This window comes from Diceros bicornis, chromosome 13 (genome assembly GCF_020826845.1).
Source record: "Diceros bicornis minor isolate mBicDic1 chromosome 13, mDicBic1.mat.cur, whole genome shotgun sequence".
In the NCBI taxonomy this organism is placed as follows: Eukaryota; Metazoa; Chordata; class Mammalia; order Perissodactyla; family Rhinocerotidae; genus Diceros; species Diceros bicornis.
The window spans coordinates 52,657,061-52,683,902 of NC_080752.1; the positions used below are offsets into that span (position 1 = coordinate 52,657,061).

Below are 26,842 nucleotides of genomic sequence, written 5' to 3' on the forward strand. Positions count from 1 at the left end.
AACCTCTATCTACCTCCATCCCCTCCATAAACTAATGTATTCTTTACTCCAACCAGTTCAGACCCAACCTAACTATATAAGCATAGCTGACATTTAAAGGTCAATAAGGAACTGGAAAAAGGGAACAACAAGCTGGAATGGGTACAAAATTTTTTATATGGTGTTCTACTTATTTCATCTCCTTACTCCTTCCTAGCGTGGATATATCAATTATGTCAGGTCCGGGATATTCCCCACGATGAGTGAGATTCGTTGGCATGAAACACTACAATCAAAAAACCATGTTCACCTGAGCCTAGATCTCCCACCCTAAGCAGAAACGGGCCAGAAGAGACATCTGGACAGACAGCATGAAATCCCTGCATCAGGACAGAACTTGAAGTCCTGAAACATAAGGCACGTTAACCATATGAGGCAGCAAAAGAAAAGGAAATGGATGATAAAAGGACAGACGGGGACAACCCAATGTTCCACCACCCCACCCTCTCACATCTTAGGCAAATAAAAAACTAATTTTGGAGTAAATACATTTATTGATACCCATTTTATATAGTTCAATGAAATAATCTATAAATATAAAAGCATTTTTCTTTTGGATATCACCATGGTCCATGTAAATACTCAACAGTCAGAATCATCTGCAGGAAGCACTCCAAGTCACACTGTTAGGTTTACAGACCTGAATATACATATTTCATTAAACAGTGGCACTTATGTACTCAAGTGGTCCAGTGGCTTTGGAATATATGACTACTGGGCATGTGAAGTAAAAATGATGTGTAAGTTTAAATCAATGGAAAGGGTATCAACCATCAACAAAAAGAAACAATTATGAATTAATATCCTGGGCAAAGAAAAGTACCACAGTTGACACTTGGTGTCAGACTACTGGAGACCAAGTATGTTTAACAACACATGTTGTGGCACCATGTGCTCTCTCTCCCACTCCCAGTGGACAGTCCACCAGTGCCTTAGGGTCATTCATGGTCAACAAAACCGCTATTCTTAAAGAATCTAGAGCTTAGAATAAAAGGCATGTAGCAGCTGGCATCAAGTTGAAAGAAAAGGGAAGTAAATATTTCAATGACATAATGAGTTTCTCCCCTAGAAGGAGGAGCTTGTGGGGAAAAAAAATTTTTTAAATTCCCTTTGTTACACCGATCATGATCATTTATCTAATGTAGGAGAAAGAACCCAGATATCTGGTACCCAAAACACAGGTGCAAAAATTTTCTTCTGTTTTAAAGTTTTTCCCTCAACACTTCCAAGGGAACTAATGCAGCAGCCACTGTTGAGCCTTGCTCTCGACCTGATGCAGCATAAAATTTCCTCATTTCTTCAGTAACAAATACAGGAATGTCCTTTGCTGCAGTCAGACCATGTGTCTTCTCAGTTAGCAAGCAAATGCATTTAAAAGGTCTTAGGTGTGCAATGTCCAAAATTGAAATCTGAGAGGCAGTGTTAGAACTTAAGCAAGGCAGGACTTTTAGAGACTACCCAAATGAAAACCTAAGTGAAGCATATAAAAATTCAGTTCTTTCTATTATTTTCAACTGGTAATTGACAGCAACATTCCCTGGTAAGGATGGGTATGTGACGTTATCTCCAGGTCCAAAACAGCCCAACTACTTAAAGTAGGACCCCACGAGGAGAAAGACACACTTGAGTTCTGTGGTCTCTAGAATTCTTTTTTGCCATTTTTTAAAAAAAGAAATAGTAGCTTCAGTTGCACACCACTGGTTGAAGGGGTTTTCATCCAAATGAGAAACTCTACCCCTGGTCTCTCGTGGGACAGGCACCAGATTCCCACAAGCGGCAACTCCCATGTCCTGTAGCACGTGGCATCTGACCCTGGAGTGAAGAGTAAGCTGGCACAGAGCCCCGACCGCTGGAGTTCAGGCTAGATGGCGTTCCGCGGCGTGCCGTTGTGTGTCAACGCTTTCAGGCTGGGGGCACTGGTCTGATGACCACAGCTCCTGTGAGAAGTCACACCCACCTCAAAAACCTCATGAATAGCTTTTCGAAAACAGTGGAAGTTGTAGTCTATTAAACCTGCAAGAGAGAAAAAGAAGATCAGGCCTCCTGAATGTCAACTGTGAAATTATCTACTAGAAAACATTTAGTGACAGAAAAAAATAATTGATATGTATTAAAAAACATACATCCAGTTGAGGAATTCTCTAGGCAGGATACAGCATATGCCCAAATTGTTAACACTGGTTACCTCTGGGGCCTGGGAGTTGACAGGGTAAATAAATAAAGCAATCAGGAAGGTAAATTTGCTAAGAAAATTTACAATGAAATCTAAAGTAAAAGCAAAATACTTTCCGAATTATCAAGCTTTTCCTTTTACAAGTCTTTGGGGCGGCCAATGAAGAGCTGAAGGGAACAGCTACACTAAGAGTTTGGCACACTGCTCAGTAGAGCCCTAGGGTTGCAAGGTACCAGCAAGGCGCATCAGGCAGAGCCTCAGGCAGCCTGCGCCCCTCTCTCTCTCAGGCAGGGCAGCTCCTCATTCATCTGTTTCACAAACTGGCTTCCATATAAGATTGTGGTCAAACAAACGGTTCTGCTTTGTGACAGAAATGGATAGTTGCCTACCAAATATCCATTTTTCCCAAGAAACAGAACCCCAATTTTGGATGAGCACATTGGTGCTCAGCTACATTACATTTTCCCAGTCTTCCTTGCAGTTATGTATGGCCAAATGACCAATTCTGGCCACTGAGGTAAGTGGCAGTGTGTGGGACTTGTGTGAAGTCTTCTTAAAATGAAGAGGATATATTCTTGCCTCACCACCCCTGTTCCTCCTTAATGTCTGGAATATGGATAGAATGGCTGGAGCTCCAGGAGCCATTCTGGACCATGAGGTGACCTTGAGAAAAGAAGCTAGTGCTAAGAATAGCAGAGCAGAAAGAGAAGCACCTATGCCCTTCAGGATACTAGAACATAAAGACAACACACAAGAAACAAATCAAAACAATCTGGTGTCAAATTGACTACAAATGTGAACAAGTCCAAAGGAGGAGAGGCAAGTGCAGGGCAAAAGCAGCCAAAAAAGCTTTAGGGATGAGGTAGAACTCTGGGGGTACCGGCAAGATTTAATTAGGCAGGAAAAAGGAACAAAATTACAAAAAAACAGCAGGGAGCTGCCAATGAGAACACAGCACAGGTGGAAGACAGGAAAGAAACTGGTCTGACTAGAGACAGGGGCAGAGAATTCTTGGTAGGAAGTACTGGGAATCAAGTCTAAGTAGGTTAGAGCCAAATTAAGAAGGTCCTTCAGACTCAGGGGGAAAAAAAGCAATACAAGAAAAGTTTTGATAAGTTCAACTACATTAAAACTGACTTCTGTGCAAACGGTAAAATAAAATTGACAATAAGGGAAACCTGAACACTGGCCAGATACTTGATATTATAAAACCATTGTTAATTTTTTAACTTTTATTAATGGTACTATTGTTATGTTTTATAAAGAGCACTACCTCCTAGAAATACCTACTGAGGTGTATAGACAAAATGATTTGATATCAGGGATTTGCTTCAAAATAATCCAGTAGGGCAAGAGGTACACAGATTAAATAAGACTGGCTATGATTTTGATAATTGTTGAATCTGGGAGACAGATAAAAAGGGGTTCATTACATTACTTTCTCTTTTTTATGTCTGACAGTTTCTACAACAAAAGGGTAAAAAGGAAATAATAATTTAGTTGGGGGGAGGATATACAGGAAAGATTGACCATCTGTAGATGACTGTTGAAGCAGAGAGACGGGTACACAGACAGTCACTGTGATGGTCTACTTTTGTGTGTATTTGAAAATTTCCATAACCAAAATTTTTTTTTAATTTTAAAGATTAGGATGGAGAAAAATAAAGAACTCCTAAGAAGTACAAAAATGATACAGGTATAGGAACAACTAAATTACCAAAGAAGAAACCTGAGCAGCATAAAAAGGTACTTGCCATGAAAAAGATGCTTGCCCTAACTAGTAATTACAGAAGTAAAAATTAGAACCTAATGAGATACCATTTCACACCTACCAGATTGACAATAATTAAACAGTCTAACAATTTCAAGCGTTATCAAGGACATGAAGTAAGAAGAACTCCCACACAGTACTGCCAGAGGTGAAAATGGTAAAGCTACTTTGAAGAGCAATTTGGTAATGTCTAATAAAGCTGAAGATGTATGTCCTCTATAAATTCCACTCCTAAATACATACTCTAGAGAAATTCTCTGTATATGCAAAGGCAAACTTATTCATGAGCTTTTGTTGCAAAACTATTTATAATCTTAAAAATAATCTAAATGTCCAGCAACAAGAAAATAAATTGTGGAAAATGAATGAACTACAGCTAAAAGTTATCAATATGGATAAATCTCAAAAACAATCTTGAATGAAGAGAAACAAGCAAGTTGCAGAAGACTATTTACATTTTGAAGTCATTTACAGAGATACACAATACTCTATATTGTTTAAGGATAGATATGAAGAATAAATCATGCATAGGAAAAATAAAACTATATACATTCAACATAGTGCAAAAGAGAGGGTTTCATTTGAGAAACACACAAAAGACACAGAAGACAAATATGTATTTGCCACGTTTCAGTTCTTAAGCTCAAAGGTGAATACATACATTTTTGTTTTATCCAAAAAATTTTGTATATCTGAAATATTTCATTAAAATTAATTAAACAATATTAATGCATTCAATATTAATATTAAAAACTCAGGCAGAAGAGTGGGGACTTGTTGCAGTGAATAACAGAGAGTATTACAGATCTTTGAACAGTTAAATAATATGATAAAACTAATTTTCTCAAGACTAATCTGCTCTGGAATAAAAAATGATACATATTAAGCCCACAATATATACATTGAATGCACAGCCTCAAGTAGGAGGTTACTGCAGCATCACAGGCCTGGAGGGACGAGGACCTGGACTGGAGTCACTGACAGTGCAAACAGAAAGGAAACCCAAGAAACAGTTCAAAGAAACAAGATTTGGTGAAAATTCAATGTAAACAACTCAGGAAAAGGATGGAAAAAGGAGAACACAGAATGCCTTCTGTGAAATGATCTGCAAGGGCCCCTTCAGCAATAACACCACACGATTACCTGACGACAAAATATCTAAGCTTTGACATCAGAAAGATGGCATAACTAGAAACAGAAGGAGGGTAGCAGGAGGGTCATGAAAAAAAGAGAAAAATATTCATCGTTTTTTGACACCATGGACAAGATAACAACCAAAAATTTAAGTGAAGATGTCTTACTAATAGCGCCAAACATGGGATTAAAATACAACCCAAGTCAGAGCTGGAGATGTGACTCTTTCAGTTGACCACATGGAGAAGATTAACTGAGGCCATGGACTGAATGAGCTGACCAGGAGGATACGTGAGGAAGCAAGCAGCAAGACTTGGCTCAGAAGAACACTCAGAACTGAGAAAATGAAAAGAAACAGGACAGGGGGTCAGAGAAACAGATACATGAAATAACCCAGAGGGTTCTGCTTTAGGGAAACAGAGACAGAAGAAAGCTTCAAGACAAGGAGGGAGTGACAGGGTCACACGCTTCAGAAGGCTGAAAAGGCTAAAGAATGAGAAAAGGCCCTGAACGCAGCAAGAAGGCAACCTGGTAACCTCTCAAGTATAATCTCAGTAGACTGACTCAGGTGGAAGGCAAAGTGCAGGCAGTTAGACAGGTAACAAAAGGATCCAAAATAAGCAAGACTGGAATTAAAAACTTGATTTAAAATAAAAGATCAAAAGAAGGAAGGATAAAGTCTCGACTATCTATGGAAGCGAAGGCACAAAAGTAGTTTGAGCTGATAATCGTCTAACACTGCAATATTATTTTCAAGAAGCTAAGAAATTATGACAAAGAATTTAACATAAAAACAGATTTTTAAAATGCCATTACCTTTTCGTTCAAAACTTTCTTCCCTAAGAATGCACACCAGTGCCAAAAATTTAGTCACTTCCTTTAAATAGAGGACAGTCGTATTATTCAGCTTGATAATTGCCATAGATTCTTTGTCATAAGCACTTCCACTTCCATCTTCCTTTAACCTGTTTTAAAAGAAAGTACTGTTCATTATACGTTCCCCAACTAGGTATTCTGTCACATTTAATTTGCACAATGACAAGTCTTTCCACCCAGTTTTCTGAATGTCTCTTGAGAAAGAATACTGGCTTCAATATATTGGAACAGAAGTTGTCACTTAGGCCCAGGGTTCCCAGACTTTGACACAGTATTCCACGCATTCACACCTCCATCTTGTTTACCGAGGATGCACGGAATACAGGAGACTTCAAATATTCCATCATGCTAAACTACACTGACACAGTCTGCAAATAAAGAAGAACCTAAAATCTGCCATTAGTGAAAAAGGAGTAACTATAAAAACTAAAATAAATATGGTCTATCAAAGATACTGTGGAATCCTGATGCTTGCAAAGTGAGCCCTACAGAGTCTGAAAGCTATTTTGTTTATTCAACTAGATTGTCAGAATTATAAGTAGTCCTCTGTCAAAAAAATGTAAATCGAGTCAAGTAAGAAGCAATTTAAACTATAATAAAGCACACCAAATTGCACACATAGATTGTGCTAAGAATAATGAGATGGTGGACATTTTTTCTTCTTTTTTATAATGTACTTTATAATGTATTTTACAATGTACCTTATACTGAAAATAAACTTTATCACTAAATTTGATTTTTTAAATTACAAAAAAATTGGTTCATAAAATTTTGATTTGTTTTAAAGAAAAAGCAAATGTTCTATTCACCCATTTTTAAAATTAGGAATGGGAACACGAAACTTTACTCAATAATATAACAGACAACATCTCATTTCATTATGGAAAGAATTAAAGCAAAGGAGAGCATGTAATCACAAGAGTGAAAAATAGAAATGGAAGACCAGTAAAGAACAAGTGAGACAAACGCATTCTCCTCCTCAGAGACTGCTGGAGAGACCAAGGCGAAGGGTGGGGACAAAGAGACAGAAGAGGAGTTTAGACCAGGTGGAGCCGAGAGGAACAAGAGAGCAAGGACACAGGTATCAGAAAGCAAAGGTAACATCAGCGCCTCAGAAAGTGCCTTGGGAGTGCTGATGTTAACATATGAGGGGACTCAGGGCTATTAGAGGCAACAGAGGTTACTGGCTTTTGAAATACCAGTAATTCTCCCAAGTTTTCACTCGTCGTCCTCTAGACTATTCTACAAAATCACTTCTTTGCTGGCTTTTATAAATTTCTGTATAGAGTCTGATGAATTTACATAATGGAAGAGTTTACATTTTAGAGATTTATTTTGGAAACTTACACATAGGGGTAAAATTTTTAAATGTATAAACCCTTCTGACATCCAAAATTCTGATTTCTCTTTTTCTTAGCTCTCTGAAAGACTAAGGATCCCTCATTCCACAAAGCCTAAAGTTAAATTAGGAACCAGTACTTACTTTGTTGTATTCAGAATGTTTTAAATAAATTAATCTAGTGTTTTGATCTAGCTAAGTCCCAGTAGTGAGAAGACACAGTGCAAACCCCCCAAATAACGGCAGGAGAAACTTTCAGTGATAAATAAGCCTGGCATTAGTCACACTTTTTCAACTACTCTTACCCATCCTCTCTGAGGCATAAGACCCAGCAGCCCACCTACCGAGGAAATCACACTCCAAAGTGAAGTACTATGGTCAGTCAGAACAATTCCACTTCACCCAGTACTTGCTAGAGGTCTCAGGAATTAATCCCCCTGACAAATCGAACTGGTACTTTTCCACCTGTCTGAGATCTTTCAGAAATATGTATATAACTTACCCATATATACAAGACACATCAATTACAACATCAATCATGTCACAGCAAAGTTCATAAGACTGCATATCCACAGGAGAACTGTCTGTTGCAATGTAGATTTTGCTGACAACATCGAAGAGAAAAGCTTTTTCAATACCTGAATTCTTGGAAAAACAAAATGGGGGAAGTGTTCAGTTTTTTTTAAGAATCACAATTTGTAAACTTATCAAAGAATTGAATTATTAAAACATTAAAGGACATTTTTAATTACACAACCCAATACCAAAAAAGCACACAGTACTTGACTGAGACGAAGAATAAAAGTAGAATAATTTTTCTGCTCTGATTTACTGACATAATTGCACAGTCAAATGTGTTTTTTCCTTCCTCCTCCTTCTTAAATTATTTTCTAAGATACCACCAAAAAAAATTAACAAAAAAACCCTTCAAAAGTCAAGCCACGCTACATTTTCAATAATCTTTCCTTGTTAAAATAATCAATCTCTGGGGGCCGGCCCGGTGGCGCAAGCGGTTAAGTGCGCGCGCTCCACTGCGGCGGCCCGGGGTTCGCTGGTTCGGATCCCGGGCGCGCACCAACGCACTGCTTGGTAAGCCATGCTGTGGCGGCGTCCCATATAAAGTGGAGGAAGATAGGCACAGATGTTAGCCCAGGGCCGTCTTCCTCAGCAAAAAAAAAAAAAAAAAAAAAATCAATCTCTGATTTAAATGAGCTTGCTACCAGAAAGGCTTTACATGGCAATTAGCAAAACATGAATTCATTTGATGTCAACATTTAGCAGAACCCAAAAGCCCAAAAGAATTGGGGATCACTACACACTGAGTCCTTCAAAATAATGTTTGGAAAATATAATGGCTGAATGCTAAATTTATTGGAAAGATATCCTTTTTTATTAAGTTGAATTCTCAAAATCAGAATTGGAAATATAATACTAAGATTACAGTTAGCAAGGAAAGGAAAAGGTCAATTTTTCAATGTGATCTCCAATAAGGCGGAGATTAAACTGAGTCAAATTCCCAAAACCCAGTCTTTTCCAGTTACTACTCTTCCTTCAGGAAACAGACATCATGAAGATATTTTTTAATTAAAAAAGCATGAGAGGGGGCCAGCCCAGTGGCGTGGTGGATAAGTTCGTGCACTCTGCTTCGATAGCCCAGGGTTCAAGGATTCGGATCCCAGGTGTGCACCTACGCACCACTCGTCAAGCCATGCTGTGGCAGTGTCCCACATACAAAACAGAAAAAGATGGGCATAGATGTTAGCTCAGGGCTAATCTTCCTCATGCAAAAAGAGGAAGACTGGCAGCGGATGTTAGCTCATGGCCAATCTTCCTCACCAAAAAAAAAAAAAAAAAAAGCATGAGGAAATTTTTCATCAGTTCATTTTAAGACAAAAAGGGTGAGTACTAAGGAAAGAATTCAGAAAATAACTCAAGCTGTTTTTTTATTGTTCTTACTATTTATTTTACATGTTATGTGTATCATCAGTCTTTCAGCTTGATTCAGACTAATTCAAGTCATTTTTTGGAGAATCTGGTAACACATACATTCAACGAAAATGGAATCAGAAACCATAGTGAATTAACTAGCTCACTTACTGATATAAAGATATTTAATAGGTTTTCCAAGGTCGGCAGTTGTGGAATGAGTTTCTGCACCACCTTACTAAAGGCTTCAAATATTGAATGGTCATAGATACTAGTCAAATAAAAGCTGAAAAACACAACACAGTTTGATTAATTTGAAAAATATCTTAAGCTGGATGACAATTATCATAATACATAAAATTTTAAGTTTCTTAACATTTGATTTCAGTAAGTTCAAATGAAGCCTCTTTATCTTCTCCACCATCCCCATCGTTTAAGATGACAAACGCAGTTTCCCCACCTAGCTTATAGTTATCTATCCCTTTATTGCATTTACACAGAGGGCAATTGAGGTGGTACCTAGGAAAGTATTTTCAGACGCAGAAACTTGAATATTCACCTAAGTCTTTGTAATCTGATCCAAAAGCTTGGTTTCTTAAGCCCATAACTGACAAAAACCAAAATAAAGGCCAAGAGAAAGCTCAAAGGAGATAGCTGACATTTATTAAATAAGAATATAATTCAGGTCTCCACTAAAATGTCACCTCCTCAAAAAGTTCCTTCTTGACCCTCCTACCTAAAATAATACTCCTGTACCCGTTGCTTTATACCCCTTTTCCCTAATTTGTTCTTTTTCACAGCAGTGGTAAGTACTTAAAATTACACTATACATTTATTTATAAGTGCTTTTGAGCTGTCTCATTCATCAGAATGTAAGCTCTATGAGGACAGAGACTTTGTCAGTCTTGCTTGTAGCTGCAATCCCACTGTCCTGAACAGACCTCATAAATATTTTTTGAATAAACAAATGAATAAAAGTGGTGCTTAGAATTTATGTAAATAGCATATTAAGGAGGGTGGGAGCTGGGGCCTTATAGAGAATGAAACAGGAATCTACATGCCTAAAAGGGTATACAGTGGAGAAGCAAAATATCTAGATTTAACAAAACACATATTTGAGAGAGAGACAGGCCTTTAACAATTTAAACAGTGTGGACAATTCTACGTGCTTTTTCGCTCAAGAAGTATACCCTTCATTATATAGTTGTGTCCATGATACACTTATAAGTATCTATTACAAAGTCAGAGACATGGAACTGTGTATATCACACTTCAGAAGTAATTTAAAGATACTTTCAAAGAGCTGACCCAAGAACCTAACCCTACGCAAGATGGGGCTCTAACCTAGATGTTAGAGCAATGGAACAGGTGAGGCCAAGATGACTCCCCCACAGGCACTAAGGACAAAGGGTTATTTTCATGTTTCCTCTAAAAGGCAAAAGGTTAGCAATGTAAGAAAGTCCTGAAGGGAATGTGAGACTTGGAGGTGGATGGGGACAGGGACAACTTCCAAGGCACAGGGCATTTTAGTAAGCTAAGTTTCTGGAAACTGGAAATAAAGTAGAGCCTCATCCATAGGCCTGCCAGTAATTAATAACAGCTTTGATGCAAAATTCTGCTGAGGTTAACAAGGCCTAGGGCCCCTGAGGGAACTGGGGAAAGGAACAGTGTGCACCCCTGGGGCGAGATGCCCTGGAAAGGGACACAGACAAAGAGGATCAGGAGGATTCCCATGGACACCGGGAAACACAGGACAATCATGGCTTAAAAGCCATTATTCATAGTGGCTTCCCAAAAAATAAGATTGAGGAATTTTATGGGGAGGCACTTTCACTTTTTCTTACAAATATTGCTGAAATTTTTTAAGCACGAATTACTTATGAACACTTACAATTTTTAATCCAGGCAATCTAGAGTCAATGAGACTTTTCGAAATAGTTTCCTACCAGCATAATTGAAAGATCTTGAAGCCTGAGGCCCTAGGGCCTAATAGGGGTAAGGACAAGGGTTGGCTTGAGCCTATAGGGAAGTCACTGTAACAGACCAGGGATAAGGAAATAGCTACGCTTTGTCTCTCCCCTGCTTCCCCTTTAAGCTGTTTATATCAACAAGAGAACACTTTCTTGGGTACTTTTTATTACTCATTACCTATACCACCAGAAAAACCTAAGATGCAGGAAATATTCCTCACACACTTTTAGAACACAAGCACACAAATCATCAATCCTCTCTAGTAGGTGTTCTCTAATAATCATTTCTTAATATTTAACTATGAATCAGCAGTTCTTTAAACTCAATAGCAGCCCTAAGCAGATTTATAGGATAAACTCACCTAACTCAAACTTTAGATTCATAAAAGTATAAAGTGTTTTACAAAACACAAACAAGAATAGAGTCCAGACTTGAAAGTGTACCCTCTTTAAAAGGCTCTTCCTACTAAGAGAGATACCGTGAAGACTCAAGCTACAGAGTTCTACAACAAATGTGACAGAGATTCCTTGAACTGAGGCAAGAAGAAGAAAAATAATGATGAAACCAAGAGAGGGGAGTCTCAAAGCAGATTTATGCCATGAGGAAACAGCCTGACTTCAGTCTCTCAAGATGAATTTGTAAACGCACCAACGGAAACACTTCACATGACTTCAACCTCCAGGAAAACACAAAAAAAAAAGGGGAAAGTAACTTCTCAATAACATCAGGCTCCCAAAACTGCTTGAATTCAACAGAGGAGATCAAAAACATTATAGATTTGGGAAGGGTAACAGAAAGCTACGTGTTTGTAATGACAGAGATGGGAATACATTTACACATTTTTCAGGGCTCTCATACCAAACACACATGTTGTTACCTAAGGTGGAGTTTTTCTAGCCCAGCATCTGCAAGGTCATCATTGGCCCTTTGATGAATGTCCCTCTGTGTTTCTATTTTGTGATCATCAGACAGACCATCAACTTTGTGAATAAAAACCTCAAAATTCATGTCTGGGTTAACTTTGTAGGCTTTAGAAACAGTAATGTGAAGTCTTGTTAAAGCCTCCATGTAGTCATCCTGTAAGTCAGAACAAAATATTTTTTAAAGAGAAATCTTACAAAAGTCAAGTAATGAATTAAGAAAGCCTCAAACCACCTCTTTCCCCAACCACAGAAAATATATTATCCTAATTATTCATAAATATTCAAACATTCAAATACATTAATTTATACCACTAAATAGATCTTCAATCTCTCAAGATAAAAAAATTCAATTACCAAGTTAATACTTACAATTTTTAATACTGATAATATAAGGAAAGGAAAAATGAAATGGACATTTCTTCCCAATAGAATTTTTTTAAAGTAATCCCAGCTCTGCCATTTATTAGATGTGTGACTTTAAGCAGGTTACTTAAACCCTGTGATCTCAATTTACTCATCCAAAAAATTGGAATTACAGTACCTACCCTCACAGTATTGTGAAGAATAAATTAAATCACACCATGTATATGAAAGCACCCATTACAGAGCCTGTCACTCAGAAAGCATTCCTAACTAATGTTTAAGCTTAGAAAAAGTAAGCTGCTTCAGGAAAGGAACATGTTCCATTCATCTGAGTGCCTGCCACATGCCAGGCCCTCAATAAATGCTCACTGGGCTAAACTCAATTTAGACAATTAAGGAAACGATTCACTTTAGTATCTATTGACTCAATTCTCATATTCCTCCTTATATTATGGGCACTGATGAGATCTTTTCAGTGAGCGACATCACTATTATAATAGTTAAGTACAGCAATATCTACTATAAGCAAATAAAAGTGGAAAGCTGCTCATTAACTAGAACTCAAGGATATAAACTCTATCTCCTGACCGTCTGATACTGTGTACTTGCACAATGGCATGCATGCCTGCTCCCAAAGCACCTCTGCAGTTGCATCTCTTATACTGGTAGGGAATCTACTGGCAAAGAAACGAGCTGCGAGAAGCACATGACAAAAGACGATAAACAACTTTCCTTCATTTCTACATCTTTAGCCACCAGAGAAGTCAACACCATTATTCCTAACTACCTGTGCATCAATGACATATATCAATGCTCCTGTTCCCCTGAAGATCATCTCGTAGTCAAAAGTTGGGTCAAAAAAGTCCATTTGCCCAGGAAAATCCCAAATCTGGAAATTCACAAAGGAGCTATTGGAAATGTCATCTTTATAAATCTTGTTGGTACTTTCCAAAAAGAGGGTCTCGTTGGGTGACATTTTATGAAACACCACCTGTTAAAAGAAAGAATACAATTCTATGACTATTTCACTTTGTATTTAAAATTCAAAATTCCGCCTTACATTAACATAATTTAAAGAATCTGATCTTATAGCAAAAATTTTAAAAGAGGCAAAAAGTGAATGGTGTGTATCCATTGATACTCGCTATCCTTTTACTTCTGACAAAACAGAAGACACCAAATTACTTTCCATTAAGCCTATTTTGGAACTGAAACTTTTCTGCTATTTTCTCTGCACCACACTCAATACTAGCAGGAGCACACACTCTCAGCTCGATTTTTTTTCTGCTCAATTGTATTAATTCTGCAAAAACCTGCTTTAAGATTATGAAAGCTTATAGCTAAAGTTTAAGAAGTTTTGTTCATTGAAAACTTATTGGAATGCCTACATCAGGTTCTAAGGAATAATTAGAAATGAAACTGACTGGACCCCGACTCACTGAGTTTGCAGTCTTGTGGAAGAAATAAAACAAAGATAGAAATTATGTGTACCAGGTAGAAAGTGAAATATAGGGGTGGAGGGGAGAATGGGAGTTCACAGAGAAAAGACAGCTCCCATGAGAAAAGAAATGGTAAAAGCAATTGTTAAGAATCACAGCAATCACAGTCCATACAACTGTAACATAAAACTAATTTGCCTCTCACTGTTACTTTCTAGAAGAGAAACATGGATAGTTACTCCCAAGGTTTAATCAGTGAGTAACAAGTGAGAATTAAAATTCGTTTGCTAAAAACCTACCATAAATGTACTCAAATTTTGCTGTACAGGTGAAAAGTAAGATAAAACACACTAATCCTATAAATTCGGAAGAAGGCTGCTTTTAAAACCATCAAGTCTACAAAACATCACACCGAGATTTATTTTGGACAGACTTTTGCAACAGAGTAGAAACGGCGAAAGACTGGATATCTGGCATTTTAGTACCAGAGTGTGTAACGGGGGTGGCTGACGGAGGAGGTGAACCTTGCCTCCATTTCCCCCTTACTAGAAAGCGTATAGCCCTCCACTCGTTCCTGACAGACCCCAAGTGAAAACAACTGGACTGACCTAGGTCTGCAAATATTCTCCAGGTCTCAGAAGATTCTCTAACCACACACGTGCAGGGGGCATATCACCAGTAATTATACTCACCAGGCCACAAGTACCAAAATAGGTGGACTAATAGCCCCCAATTCCCAACAGTGGTAAAGTCTCCTTCGTACAAGTAACAAGAGCGAGCAGTAAAATGGTTAGTGACTTAGTCACAACCCTTCCTGACGCTGCTCCCCGGGGCTCACCTGGGAAGCCCTGCAAACTCAGGTCACCTGAAGTGAGAGGAACAGACAAGAACGGCGCAGCAGGGGAGGGAGTCCATGAAGTGCTCCAAGTGAGAATTGGGGAGGACGTCTCAGTTTCGGAAATGGCACAGGGGCTGGGTCCCAGGAGGCGGAGGTCCCGGGCGGCGCCACGGCACCTGCCTCCCTCCAGCCGGTTTCGCCTTCGGGGACCCACGGCCTTGGCTGACTTGGGCGTGGACTCAGAGCTGGAGTCCTCGCGCGGGCCGCGCCCCGGGCTCTGCTCCCCAGCGGAGAGGAGAAAGCGCGGGGGGTCAGCCTTGCCGGCCAGCCCCGGCCGCCGCCCTCCTCGGGGCCTCCGCCGCCCGGCGGCCACCCGAGCCCCCGGGGAGCGCGGGGGAGGGGCGGAGGGACCCGGCGCGGCCCCACTCACCTTCTGGATGGAGGACTTGCCGCTGCGCCGGAGCCCCATGAGCAGAATCCTCGGCTTGGAGCTGTCAGCGCCCCCCGGGCCACAGCCTCCGCCGGCCCCCGCCCCAACCCCGCCGCCTGCGGCTGCCGCCTCCTCTTCCTCCTCCTCCACGCCGTAGCCGAAGTCCTTGGGGAACGAATCCGCCGCGCCGTAACTGCCGGCAAGGGGCGTCTCCTCCGCCCCGTACTGCAGGGACATGGTGCTGGAGCCGCCGCCGCCCGCGCCCTGACAGGCCAGGCCAGGCCAGGCCAAGCCAGGCCGCCGCCTCCCCAGTCCGCCGCCGCCGCCGCCGCCGCCGCCCCCGGCAGCCGCCACCGCCGTGGGCCCGCCCCCCGGAGCCCGGCTCTCATAGGCTCCGCGCCGAGGCCCGGCCGCTCATTGGCCGCCCGAGCTGCCACTCGGAAGCAGCAGGGTAGGTGGTGCCCGTCACGTGCCCAGAATCACCTGACTCCGAGCCGTGGAGGGGGGAGGAGGAGTCACGAGGAGGGTGGCCCGGCCCGGCGGAGCCTTCTGCCCTCAGCCCCGGCCCGCACCTCGGTCCTACTCAGCCACGCGCCTCGCTCCTCACCGGTCCCCTGTCTTCTTTGGAGCGGCAGAGGCCATCGCAATGGGAGATGCTCTCCGGCCATGTGGGAGAATTGTTCTACTACAATTGTAGTCGTCCAACCAATATTTATTGATGCCCACGATGTCCTGGGGGCACAAGAGGCACAAAACTGGAACAAAACTGGAACCAACTCGGACCCTGCCTGCCCTCAAGTTGCTCGAAGATTAATAGAGATCGAACCTCTGCGTAAGTAGCTTCAGTACAAGATACTAAGTGGGAAGGTCAAAGGTATATAGAAAAATGCTCGGGAGTTGGGAGAATGAGAAAGTCTCTAAGGAGCTGGCGTCTGAGCAGGTCTAGATGGATGGATATGGTTGGGCTATGCCAAGGTCTGGAGGAGGAGCCAGCCAGAGTGAGGGCAAAGGCTCAACCAACGCAGAGTCCTGGGTGTGAGTGATACAGTTCGTTTTAGCAGGGTAGCTGGGCCCTGATAGGAAGGCAAATGCAACCAAGCCAGAACACCTTAAGCCTCTTCCTTCAGCAGATCGCTGACAGTGGATACTGCTGCCACTTCAACATGACTCAATTTCCCCTCCTTCCCACCAGGCAAAAGTCTGCTTCTCCAGTAATTCCATCGTCTCCTCTCCCCCGTAGAACATTGCTTCTTCTGTGACCTCCTTCAGATCAGGGACCAAAGGAATGAATAATGAAAACAAACCAAAGCAGACGCTTGTCACCAAATACCTTTCAGAAAGCTAGAGGAATTTTCACTTTTGATAGTCAGGCTTTAGAACTGGAAATTTGACAAAAGAGGATCCTCTTAAAGAGGGAGTGGTGGTACTGGTCTTCCAAGGAAACTAACTTCTTGATTATGAAGGGAAAGCATGATCATGCAGGTGTGGGGCTTGGTTATGTTGGAATCTAGACGTTAAAGGTAAGACATCCTTAGAGGTCTAGTCCAACCTTTCACCTAAAGTGTAAATGCACTTTACAGCGTCTCTGATAGGCAGCATACACTTTAATAGTTCTAAGGGAAGAGAGTTCACTATCTCAAAAGGCAGCCAGTTCCACTGTGGTAAAACTTTGTGTACAAGTCTCCTATTCAGACCAAAAATCACACTCACTGGAGCTTATAATGGAACAACACAGGAGTGGTCCTCATCTTTTTCCTGACAGCCCTTCAAATATTAGATTGCAGTCTTCATTAGCCATAAGTCTTCTCTCTTCCACATTAAACATAATCAGTTCCTTCAACCATTCGGTCTATGGTGATGTCCGATAGAACTTTCTGTGATGACAGAAATGTTCTACACCTGTACTATTCAATATAGTAGCAAATGTGGGTTGAGCACTTGAAATGTTGCTAGTGTGACTGAAGAACTGAATTTTTAATTTTATTTTAATTATCTTGTATTTTCAAATGCCCTTTTCCTACTGGTCCGCTCTCCTTTATATGCATTTGAGCTTGTCAACATTCATCAAATGTCTGGCACCCACAACGGAATAATGACCAATACAGCCTTCAGGATGACTGTTTAGCACCTGGACAATATTTCTATTAATGCTTTCCAGAACACAATTTTTTTTTAAATATCTATAGAGTATAAGTGGTTCACACTGATAATCACTGGAAGTAGTATTTTGTCAGCAATCCTAGTGCCTAGACTTGTATAACTGCATTTTTTTAACCTAAATGTAAGACCTGATATTTCAACTTTTTCAGTTTAGGCCCAGAAGTTTGGGTACTCCAAGCTGCTAATCATTTTCAAGCCTGTTTCAATATAGTCTACCAACCAGCCCTTCCAACTTTGTGGCACTTACAGATTTGGCATTACTACCATCGGACCCATATGTAGTCCTTTACAATATGCAAGGTACTTTTACATCCATTAATTTGATCCTCACAACAACCTTGTGAGATAGGCAAGATATGAAATCTACATTTGAAGCATAGCAGGAACTGAATGAATGGGATCCTTTTTCTACTGCATTGAGTATCTTGTATACTATCATCATCCAAATCATTGATAGCAATGTTGAAGAGGACCTCCAGAGGCCAGGCTGACCCTGAATTCTTTTTTTTTTGTTTTGTTTTTGTGAGGAAGATTAGCCCTGAGCTAACATGTTAGCCAATCCTCTTCTTTTTGCTGAGGAAGACTGGCCCTGGGCTAACATCCATGCCCATCTTCCTCCACTTTATCTGGGATGCCACCACAGCATGGCTTGACAAACGGCGCGTCGGTGCGCACCCAGGATCCAAACCCCAGGCTGCCGCAACAGAGCGCATGCACTTAACTGCTACACCACCGGGCAGGCCCCCGACCCTGAATTCTTCAGTAGCCCTGACTGGTACAGCAGTTTAAGCAGGTCAGCTCCACCAAAAAGTGTGATTATCCAACCCACAGGTTGCCCTTCTGTCCAAAAGGATGGTACAAGAGACAGACACATGACTTACATTAATATTAATACTAGTCCCATGGGAAAAAAGCAAATGAGGGTTTGCTGCCAGAAAAAAATTTCTACTTGTCTGTATCCACAAAGGGACTGTCATACCAACTGCTTAAAGAAGCCAGGTCTCCCTCTCTCCCACCCCCATGGGATCATGTTTATTATTCTTATGGTTCTTAGCACATCCTATCCCACACTGTAATTGCTTATATACGTCTTATAAGTAACTTTAAGTCATTCATCTTTATAACACCCAGCAGTCAGCCGACTGCTATCCATGTATGAGGAACTCAAATTGCTAAAAGATAAACTGATTCAAGTGAATGTTCTTCCAACAGTATCTGGCCCCCCTCCAAAAACAAACTTGTGACTAGAAGAGGCACAGACCACTGCCACATTCCTGCCAACAGGACTGATTAAAATACTGTTATAATTGGCTTGGTCACAGTTTCCAGCAGGTGCTGAGGCTTTTGCTAGTTAAACCAGCTTTCATCGGATCATTTTGTTTTCTCTGTGTGTTTTGGCCAAAAAATAAAGACAGTTTCTCTAACAATAGGGATAGCATACATGAACTAGGACTACTACTTAATAACATGAGTCAATCAATAAGGAAAATAAGTGATCAGTAAAACAAAACATCTGTCTGTAGGTCTTCCAAAAAAAAAGGAAAAAGGACTAACAAACAAGAATATAGTGCTTTACCATTTACACATCTTTCACATACATTCCATTTGACCCTCACAACAACCCTGTGAGGTAGGCAGCACAGATATTATTCTTCTCATGTAACAGATGAGGAAAGTGAATCTCAGAGCAGTTAACTGATGTGCCCAAGGTTCTACAGTTAGTAAATAATTTGTATTAATATCAGTCTTTGGCCTAAAAATTCAGCACCCAGCCTCCCCTCATACTTGCCCTACCTACTTCACAGGGATAATGAAGATAAAATGAATTCAAGGCTATAAAAATACTTTGAGGGGAAAAAAGCACTATATAATTATACCCGCAAACTATAATTTTCCACAGTATATGGCTCATTCCCCCTTCTCATCCCAGCTTGTGCATGAACCCAGAATTTCATATTCCCTCTGTTCTGTACTCAACTAAGCAAATAAGTAAGGCAAGGGAACAGTGCGATCCTGTTTAAAGTTATATAAATTACAATCAGGGCGACTGCTATTACAGCAAATGGAAAACACAGGCCAGTGTGCAGCTAGGACCCACTGAAGCACAGAGCAAAGCAAGGCAACATTATCAGACAGGGCACGATTGCATAGAAGGAAACGTGGTGTCAAGAGTCGAACTGGCACACACACGGTTATCTAAGGCAAAGTGGTGGCAAAGAAGGGTTATTTGTTCTGCATTATATAAACAAGAGCAGAAGATTCATGGGAACCCGTGCAAAAGCATCTTAGGTCACACAGATCTCTCCAGCTGCCTACAGAGAATATAAACAACAGTGTCATCTTCATTTTAAAGAATGACTGTACCTGTGCTCATATCCTGAACTAAACCAAGGAATAGCTCCCTGCTAAACTTCCTTGGCTAAAATACAACCAGTACCATCATTCCTAGTCAGACTAATAAACAGAATGTCTTTTAAGGTAATGAATTAGATGGCTGTGTTTAGATTTTTTCAGGATTCACTTTGGATTCTCCTGCTTTTAAGACCCAAAGAAAGTTATTTGAGTTTTTATTGGTGATTCTAAGTATATGTGTTTATAACAGTTAAAGTGTGATAGGTGATTTTTAACATATTAAAAGAGTTCTGTAGCATCTGTTCAGAAAAGATTATATACTATACAAACTATTCAAGTCATACAAAACCATTTTTCAGTGTCTTTTCAACTGAGAAGAATCCTATTCAGCACGCTTCTCCTCCTGAGGTGGTTCATACTGAGCAAGCTATAGGGCAAAGACAGAGGAGTTTAGGTGAATCTTGTTCTAAATTGGGTAAAAAAACTTAACAGTAACAAAACGAGTTAACTATTATTTTCAATTTAATTATTGAATCAGTAAGTTTATATTAATATCCTATCCTTTTGAAACCATTCAATGATTTAAGATTTAATACAATCAAACCTAATGAAAGCTCTTTTCATATACACCTTTAAAATTACTGGAAAACTAAAATTTAATTCCAATTCATGAATGCACTGCTCAAATACTTGATATGCAATAATCTGTATCTTCCTAAAGTTGTTGTGGCTTATAATAAGGTACTTTCTTCTGCTCCACCAAGAGTTTACTGGACTTTCTTCTAAAAAGTAGAAAAAAAAAGAATTATGTGACATACATTAATCTAGCCAGTCAACGAAGAGCAGCTGATGTCTTTGACTTAAAAAGTGCCAAAGAGTTAACTGGCATTTGCACGTTGTAGAATCTTGGATAACTTAAGATACTGCATTTTCTTTTATGTTAAGTTGTGGCTCCCTGCGAGAACACTAGGCTATGATTTTAGTTGTTCCAGTTAGCTGTCGGACTTGAGAAGCTAATGAGACTTGACTGTGCTTTAGTCAATAAACTGTCTATAAACCTGTCGCACTTTAGTCTTTAAACTGTGCTTTAGTCTATAAACTCGTCTGTGTACCTGTTTCACTTATCTCGCAAAGTTGTTGAGAAGATAAAACACATTATGAGAAATGCCTAGAGGAATGTAAAATGCATTGTGGTAAAACTTCAGACTTAGAGTTGACTAATTTGAAGTTTATGAAAATTCCCACAGAAGTTTAAACAAAGAAAAAACTTCAGCACTAGACAAAATTAAGCGCAAATTTCCAGAGGTACGTTAACATGTTACAGGGCCACCACAGATGACTGTGCAGATTGTGCACTGCACAGCTCTAAGAGGTGCCATACTCAAAGCAATGGCCCTGTACTGACCTCCTTAAATCAACTGCTTACAACTCTGAAATCTCCATCTACTTATAAGCAGCATTAACCAGTATTTTCATCTTTTTGTCGATGCAGGTTCCCAAGAACCTCTTCTTGACCACACTTTGCTTGTTCTATTTAGTTTGTCTGTCGTTTTGCAGACAGGGCATCAGTTCAGCCTTGCAATTATTTGAAATGGATATTCAGCCTCCTCCCTCCCCTGCTATCCATTTTAGTGAGATTTTGATTATGTGATCATTAAAGTGAAGTTATTTTGAACATGAATTCTTTTAAAAAATTTACCTTTGTTTTCAGTTTTTTATTTTCTTCTAAAATAGCTTCATATTTCTCTTTCATTTCTGCCAATTCTAGGCGAAGCAGCTCTATTTCTGGATTTTCTGGGGTAGCAGCTCCTAAGTGATGCTTTAAAAAACTAATATCAAAGTTAAGAATTTACTTGAGCTGAATGAAACTAGTGAAATAGCCCAGAGTAGCGTCAATATCTCTGATCAGAGTCGCCCCACCCAACGCCAGTATTTACCCAGAGATCATCATCCAGTAACTCAAAGGAAAGTAACTTTTTCAATAATCACAAGTATTTTAAAGGTTATTACTATATGAAAAAATAAGAGTTCCAAAAATAAGGCCTTTTTCTGACTTGAAAGATGAAAAGGATACTCCAAAGCACTATTAGGTTTCTCTGGTTCTTCATATAAGGCTACCAATACTGCAAATTAAAAAGCAGAAAAAGCAACAGTTAAAGTCTTAAATTTGAATGGCTGAAATTATATTCCATAACCCAGTAAATATTAAGTGCCTGTTATACACCAAGAACATTGATAGGACTGTCCATACCACAGTGAACAAGACAGACAAGGTCCCTGCTTTCCGTGAATTTAGTGTCTAATGCAAAACATAAGTAAGGACCTAGACCAAAAGAGAGTCTATCAAGCAGCCACACAGGATAATGAGTTATGGGAGCACATTGGAAGAACACCTAACTCAGCCTAGGGCACATTGGAAGAACACCTAACTCGGCCTAGGGCACCAGGGAAGGCTTCCTAAAGGAAGGGAAATAAGACCTGAGACCTAGGTGATGAGGATTTCAGATAAAATAGGAAGGCCTGGGGACACAAAAACAACATATTGAGGAAATGAAAATTCAGGTCTGGCTAGATGGAGTTGTGAACAATGTGGCAGGAAAGGAAGCTGGAAAGGTGGTCAGGGGCAGACTATGGAGGATCCTGCAAATTCAGTGGACTTGGATCCTAAGAACAACAGGCATATAATTAAACAGTTTTAAGCAGGAGAGTGACAGGATCACCTGACTGCTGTGTGGAAGATGGATGAGTGGGACAAGGATAAAGGCAGGAAGAGCAGTTAAGAGGCTGATGTGGTAATCCAGTTGAAAAAGATACTGACCTGCACTAGAGTGATAGAAGGGTAAAAACAAGGTTGATAAATTGAAGAAAAATTTTGGAGAGAATCAAGAGGGCTATGGTAATTACTGGAAGAAGCTTTGAATTCAAAATGTTCTTCAAGAATGAAGTTACACAACATGCTCAATAACCACCAACCAAAAACCTTATCAGTAATTCACATGCTCAAATCAGCATTAAAATATATACTTTATGTTCAGTAGCTTCATATCCAGTAGCTCATGTCAGCACTACCTTGCTCATCTTCTACTGAACAAATCCTCCTGGAATTTCCTACTCAGATAAAAATCTCTCTAAAACAGAGGTTAATTTTTTTGTACATGGAACCCTTTGAAAAAATCTGATAAAAGCCAAAAAATGTTAACTACACACCAAAAATTGTGCATGTCTAGACCCCAAGTTAAGAACTCTTGTTGTAAACCAACTTACATGCTTCCCTTTTATTTTTTAGAATTTTAATAAGTCATCAAAATACAGACAGTATGAAAAACTCAAACGGGCAAGTACTTTTAACATCTTACATTGAGTTCTGATACTCTTCATCTCTCTAAATACACTGCCAGCACTATTTTTTGAGAAACTGGTATATCTGCATCACCACTACCCTCTCCTCTCCTCCCCTCTCTCCTTTTAATATGTTACAGTACTCTTTAATTCCTTTGCTTACTACTTTTTTCTTTAAATTATATACTCAAACCTGTTTTTTCTTTGATTAATTTCTACTGATCTCTACTGAATACTAATTTTATAAGACATGAATACTCTTACCCTTTCTTCCTCTTCTTCCCCCACCTCATTTCTTTCAGCTTCTAAATTTCTGTCAGTGGTACTTACAAGGTTGATAATTACAGAACATAATGTAAATGTCAAGTTTCCTGTGCTTTTCTATAGATAAAATATACTTTCTTTTAATCAGATAAGAACTCTATACCCAGTGTTCCCCTTTTTGCCTTACTAGCCACAATTTTTACAGGTTAATATAGTGCTCAAAATAACTAAAATGCCTCTTCTTCCACTGACTTATCTTTATCTTTATCCATCCTGTCTTTTACTGTTTCAATGTTAGAAGTAGTTTCAAATCCTCTTGGAAATAAGCTGGATAAAAATTATAAATTAAATCTGTGTAAAGTACTTATGTTTGAAGCTGAAAATCAAATTTTAAATTTTATCAATAGACACTATGTTATCTGATGTTATTTAGGAGACTGGAAATCTAGGGAGATTCAGGGATTACATACCAGTGGATGTGAGCAAGGTAAAAGAAGCCACCCGTGGTTTCCAGTCTCTCATAAAGAAAAATCCGTGTATGACCACAAGGCTGTACATCTTCAGTTACCTCCCACAATGGTCACTTCTCTGCCCTTTACCATTTCTATCTTTCACTCACTCCATCTAGCCACTCTGGCCTCCTTAAACATCCAGGAACTCTTGACATCACATACTATTTCATTCAGGTCTCTGCTTAGATGTTACTTAAGAGAGGCCTTCCCCCACTGCCCTATATAAAATGGGACACACATCCCACCCCATCTCTCTTTATCCCCTTACTTTGCTATGCTTTTATTCATAACACCACCAGCTGACACTATGAGTTTATTTATTTGTCTCTCCAACTAGGATATAAAAAAATTCATTCAGAGCTTGGCCTTTTTTTTCCCACTGCTGTATCTCCAGTGCCTAGAACAGAGACCTGAATAAAATGGCTAAATAAATGAACTTGTGAAGTTTTTTGAAGGGAGTGGATTGATGCAATTCCAAGCATCAGTGACACTTCCAGAGACAACAGAGCACGAGGCTTTCATAGAGTAGTCCCTTAGTGTTTGGTAAAATTTGCAAAGAGATAGGGAAACTAGTACCTGAACCCAAGGTAGGTAGCAATTCAAAATTACCAGCTGATGCTTAGGAAGTGAAAGCCCTGCTTTCTGCCAAGACTCAGAGTTATTCCTCTCCCAGAATGTTCTCCTAACCTTTGCTTCTGGCGAAAGAGCAGTTAAACAAATTATTTCCCAGACACTTACTATTCTCATATGGTCCCAGATCATCATCCCTGCCAGTTCTTCTGTTCTGCACCATTGAAAGTCTCAGCCAATGAGTGATACATAGCAGGCATTCAAATTACTGCTGAGCTAATGAAATAAGCAGTACCCCAACCGTCTCTTGGAACCCTCCTGTTTCAAGAACCTTACTCATCTACTTAGATCTTGAACCGTGGAGGAAGAGATACAGTGTAACAGTAAGCTTCCATTTTAAAAAGTGAAAACAATATAACCATGTTGATGTGCCCTTAAACTCTTTAAACTGTAATTCCACTTTAATTTTGAAATCTGCACAAAGCAGGAATTGATACACACTAGGAAACGGGAGTTGAAAAGCCACAGCCAAATTGACTATGAATCGCCTACTTTGGGGATTAGGCTTACTTAGCTACTTCATGGCCCACTTTCGAATCTGGTAATTTTCCCACTTGCCCTTTGTTCCAGAGAAACTGTTTCTTTACAGGATTTTGAGGACTTCGAAAATTGTGAGGAGGAAGGAATTGGGATCTCCAGGTCTTTAGCAAACATGTTCACTGCGGCTGCTCGAGGCAAAGCAACGGAAGTTAGAGACTTTGCAACAGCTGCAAGAGTTTCACTCCTGGCCGGGAGATTGGTAGCGTGAGCGAGGCTACCCCACCCAGGCGGCGTCCGGCCCCGCTGAACCCCGAGGCCCACCTTGCTGGACCCCGGACGGGTCCTACCTGTTGCCCCTCCTTCCCCACGCCACCGCCGTGTAGGGCGCAGCGCCGAGGAGCACGACGAGGGCAAGAGGAGCCCTCTCCTAGCCCATGCTCACCGTTGGTCAGCGTGTCCAGCACCCCCGACTTCTCCAAATACCTCCGGAACTGCTCGCGCTTCGAGTCGGCGGCCTGAGGAGACACGGCGGGTCAGCGGCCGAAGCTCGGGGGCCGGAGCAGGAAGAAGGCGCTGGGAGTCCGGCAACCCCGCCTCCGCCTCGCTACCTCGGGCCCCCAAAAGCTGCGCGCGCGCCCCCACGCCCACCCAGAGCCGAACAGCGGCTGGCTACCGCCCGCACGCCCCCAGCCACGCCGCGCCCCCCTCACTTTGTAATGGGCCATAGTGACAGCGGCAGCGGCGTAGCTGGCGCCCGGGACCGTGGCTGGCGGGCTCTGAGCAGCACTGCTCATGCGCGGAAGGGCGCGCGCGCCTGCGCACTTGGGAACCTTGGGAGGGGGGTGGCAGGGGTGTGGCCTGTTTTCATGGCGACGAGGACGCTCTGAATGCCCCATGGTGGGCTGAGCCGAGGGAGGCTGCGTACGCCCGCCCCTCTAGCTACCGGAGCAGCACCTCTCCTTCCTTTTCCGGTCCCGGCAGCGACTCGGTTGCTTAGGGAGAGGCGAGGTTTGGGTAACTCGGGACAAGAGTCCAGGTGGGGTCAAAGATGGGCATGGAGCCCAGGAGCCTGAGGACTATTGCAGGCGGGGAGGATCTCCGGACAGTAGTAGTGGGCGGACCCGTCTCAATGGGAACCTCGGAAGCCGTGGTCTTCTTGACTCTCACCCTGAAAAGGTGCCCACAACTGACGCAGGGCGACTTGGCCGACTCGATGTGGGCTCGGGAGGGTGAGTGGCACCATGTAATAATAGCACTTATGAGCGCTTACTGTTTGCCAGGCGCTGTGTTAAACACATATGTTTCTTATTTTAATCCTCAGACCCTCCCTGAAAGGTAGGTACTGTTAGTAAAGTGGCAAGGTTAGGTAACTAGTGAGTAGTAAAGCCAAGACTCCTATCTGGGTACTGGATCACGATGCTATAAAGAGGTGAAAGAAAGCCACCAATCTAAGATTTTATTTACTAGACAGCAACATTATGACTATATTCAAGACACATCAGGTTGCAATCTAGAAGGAAACTAAGTCCCTGGGCAAACAAAATTTAATCAGTGTCCAGAAATAAAAGATTAGTACCTAAAAGGGGGAATTATATATAGATCAAGAACAATCTTCCTAATGCTGTGCTCCCTTCAAGGAAAAAACTAGTTCCAAACCATTTAGCCTCGATTCCGAACATGTGATTTTCCCAAAATCAGTTTTCAGGAATTCTGAAGGGAGCTTCTGAAAAAGTAATCCTGATTTGGTAACTCTATGTCTTTTAATTTAAAACTACCCCTTCACAATTCAGAGTTAGAGCCGTTTTCCGTTTTTGAAATGAGTTTGCAGTTGTCTGTAAACAGCTGGTCTTTAGAGCTGCCATTATTTGTTTTGTCTATGCTCC

At 40.9% G+C, this 26,842-nt stretch overlaps 2 protein-coding genes across 2 annotated transcripts; both read right to left on the reverse strand.

Annotated features, from left to right (window-relative positions):
* Positions 1–494: 494 nt before the first annotated feature.
* RRAGC (Ras related GTP binding C) lies at positions 495–15,523 on the reverse strand. Its single transcript, XM_058553745.1, has 7 exons — positions 15,223–15,523; positions 13,303–13,506; positions 12,107–12,306; positions 9,430–9,544; positions 7,835–7,977; positions 5,934–6,082; positions 495–2,052 (listed from the first exon to the last, which is right to left on the reverse strand). Exons 1-7 carry the CDS (start codon positions 15,457–15,459, stop codon positions 1,901–1,903), a joined length of 1,200 nt encoding a protein of 399 aa, XP_058409728.1. The 5' UTR covers positions 15,460–15,523; the 3' UTR covers positions 495–1,900.
* Positions 15,524–18,939: 3,416 nt separating this feature from the next.
* On the reverse strand, positions 18,940–25,753 carry MYCBP (MYC binding protein). The gene is made up of 5 exons (XM_058553746.1): positions 25,670–25,753; positions 25,402–25,474; positions 21,809–21,857; positions 21,434–21,563; positions 18,940–20,161 (listed from the first exon to the last, which is right to left on the reverse strand). The coding sequence occupies exons 1-5, from the start codon at positions 25,751–25,753 to the stop codon at positions 20,117–20,119; spliced, it is 381 nt and encodes a 126-aa protein (XP_058409729.1). The 3' UTR covers positions 18,940–20,116.
* Positions 25,754–26,842: the final 1,089 nt, after the last annotated feature.

Excerpts from the sequence above, each read along its gene's own strand:
- MYCBP (XM_058553746.1), bottom strand. The coding sequence starts at position 25,753 with ATGAGCAGTGCTGCTCAGAGCCCGCCAGCCACGGTCCCGGGCGCCAGC. Across the intron at positions 21,564-21,808 it reads AAACCTAATAGTGCTTTGGA|TTTTTTAAAGCATCACTTAG; the intron begins GTATCCTTTTCA and ends CTTTGATATTAG. Across the intron at positions 20,162-21,433 it reads ATAAAAAACTGAAAACAAAG|CTTGCTCAGTATGAACCACC; the intron begins GTAAATTTTTTA and ends TTTGCCCTATAG.
- RRAGC (XM_058553745.1), bottom strand. The coding sequence starts at position 15,459 with ATGTCCCTGCAGTACGGGGCGGAGGAGACGCCCCTTGCCGGCAGTTAC. Across the intron at positions 7,978-9,429 it reads TATTAAATATCTTTATATCA|AATTCAGGTATTGAAAAAGC; the intron begins GTAAGTGAGCTA and ends TGTTTTTCCAAG. Across the intron at positions 2,053-5,933 it reads AGAAAGTTTTGAACGAAAAG|GTTTAATAGACTACAACTTC; the intron begins GTAATGGCATTT and ends TCTCTCTTGCAG.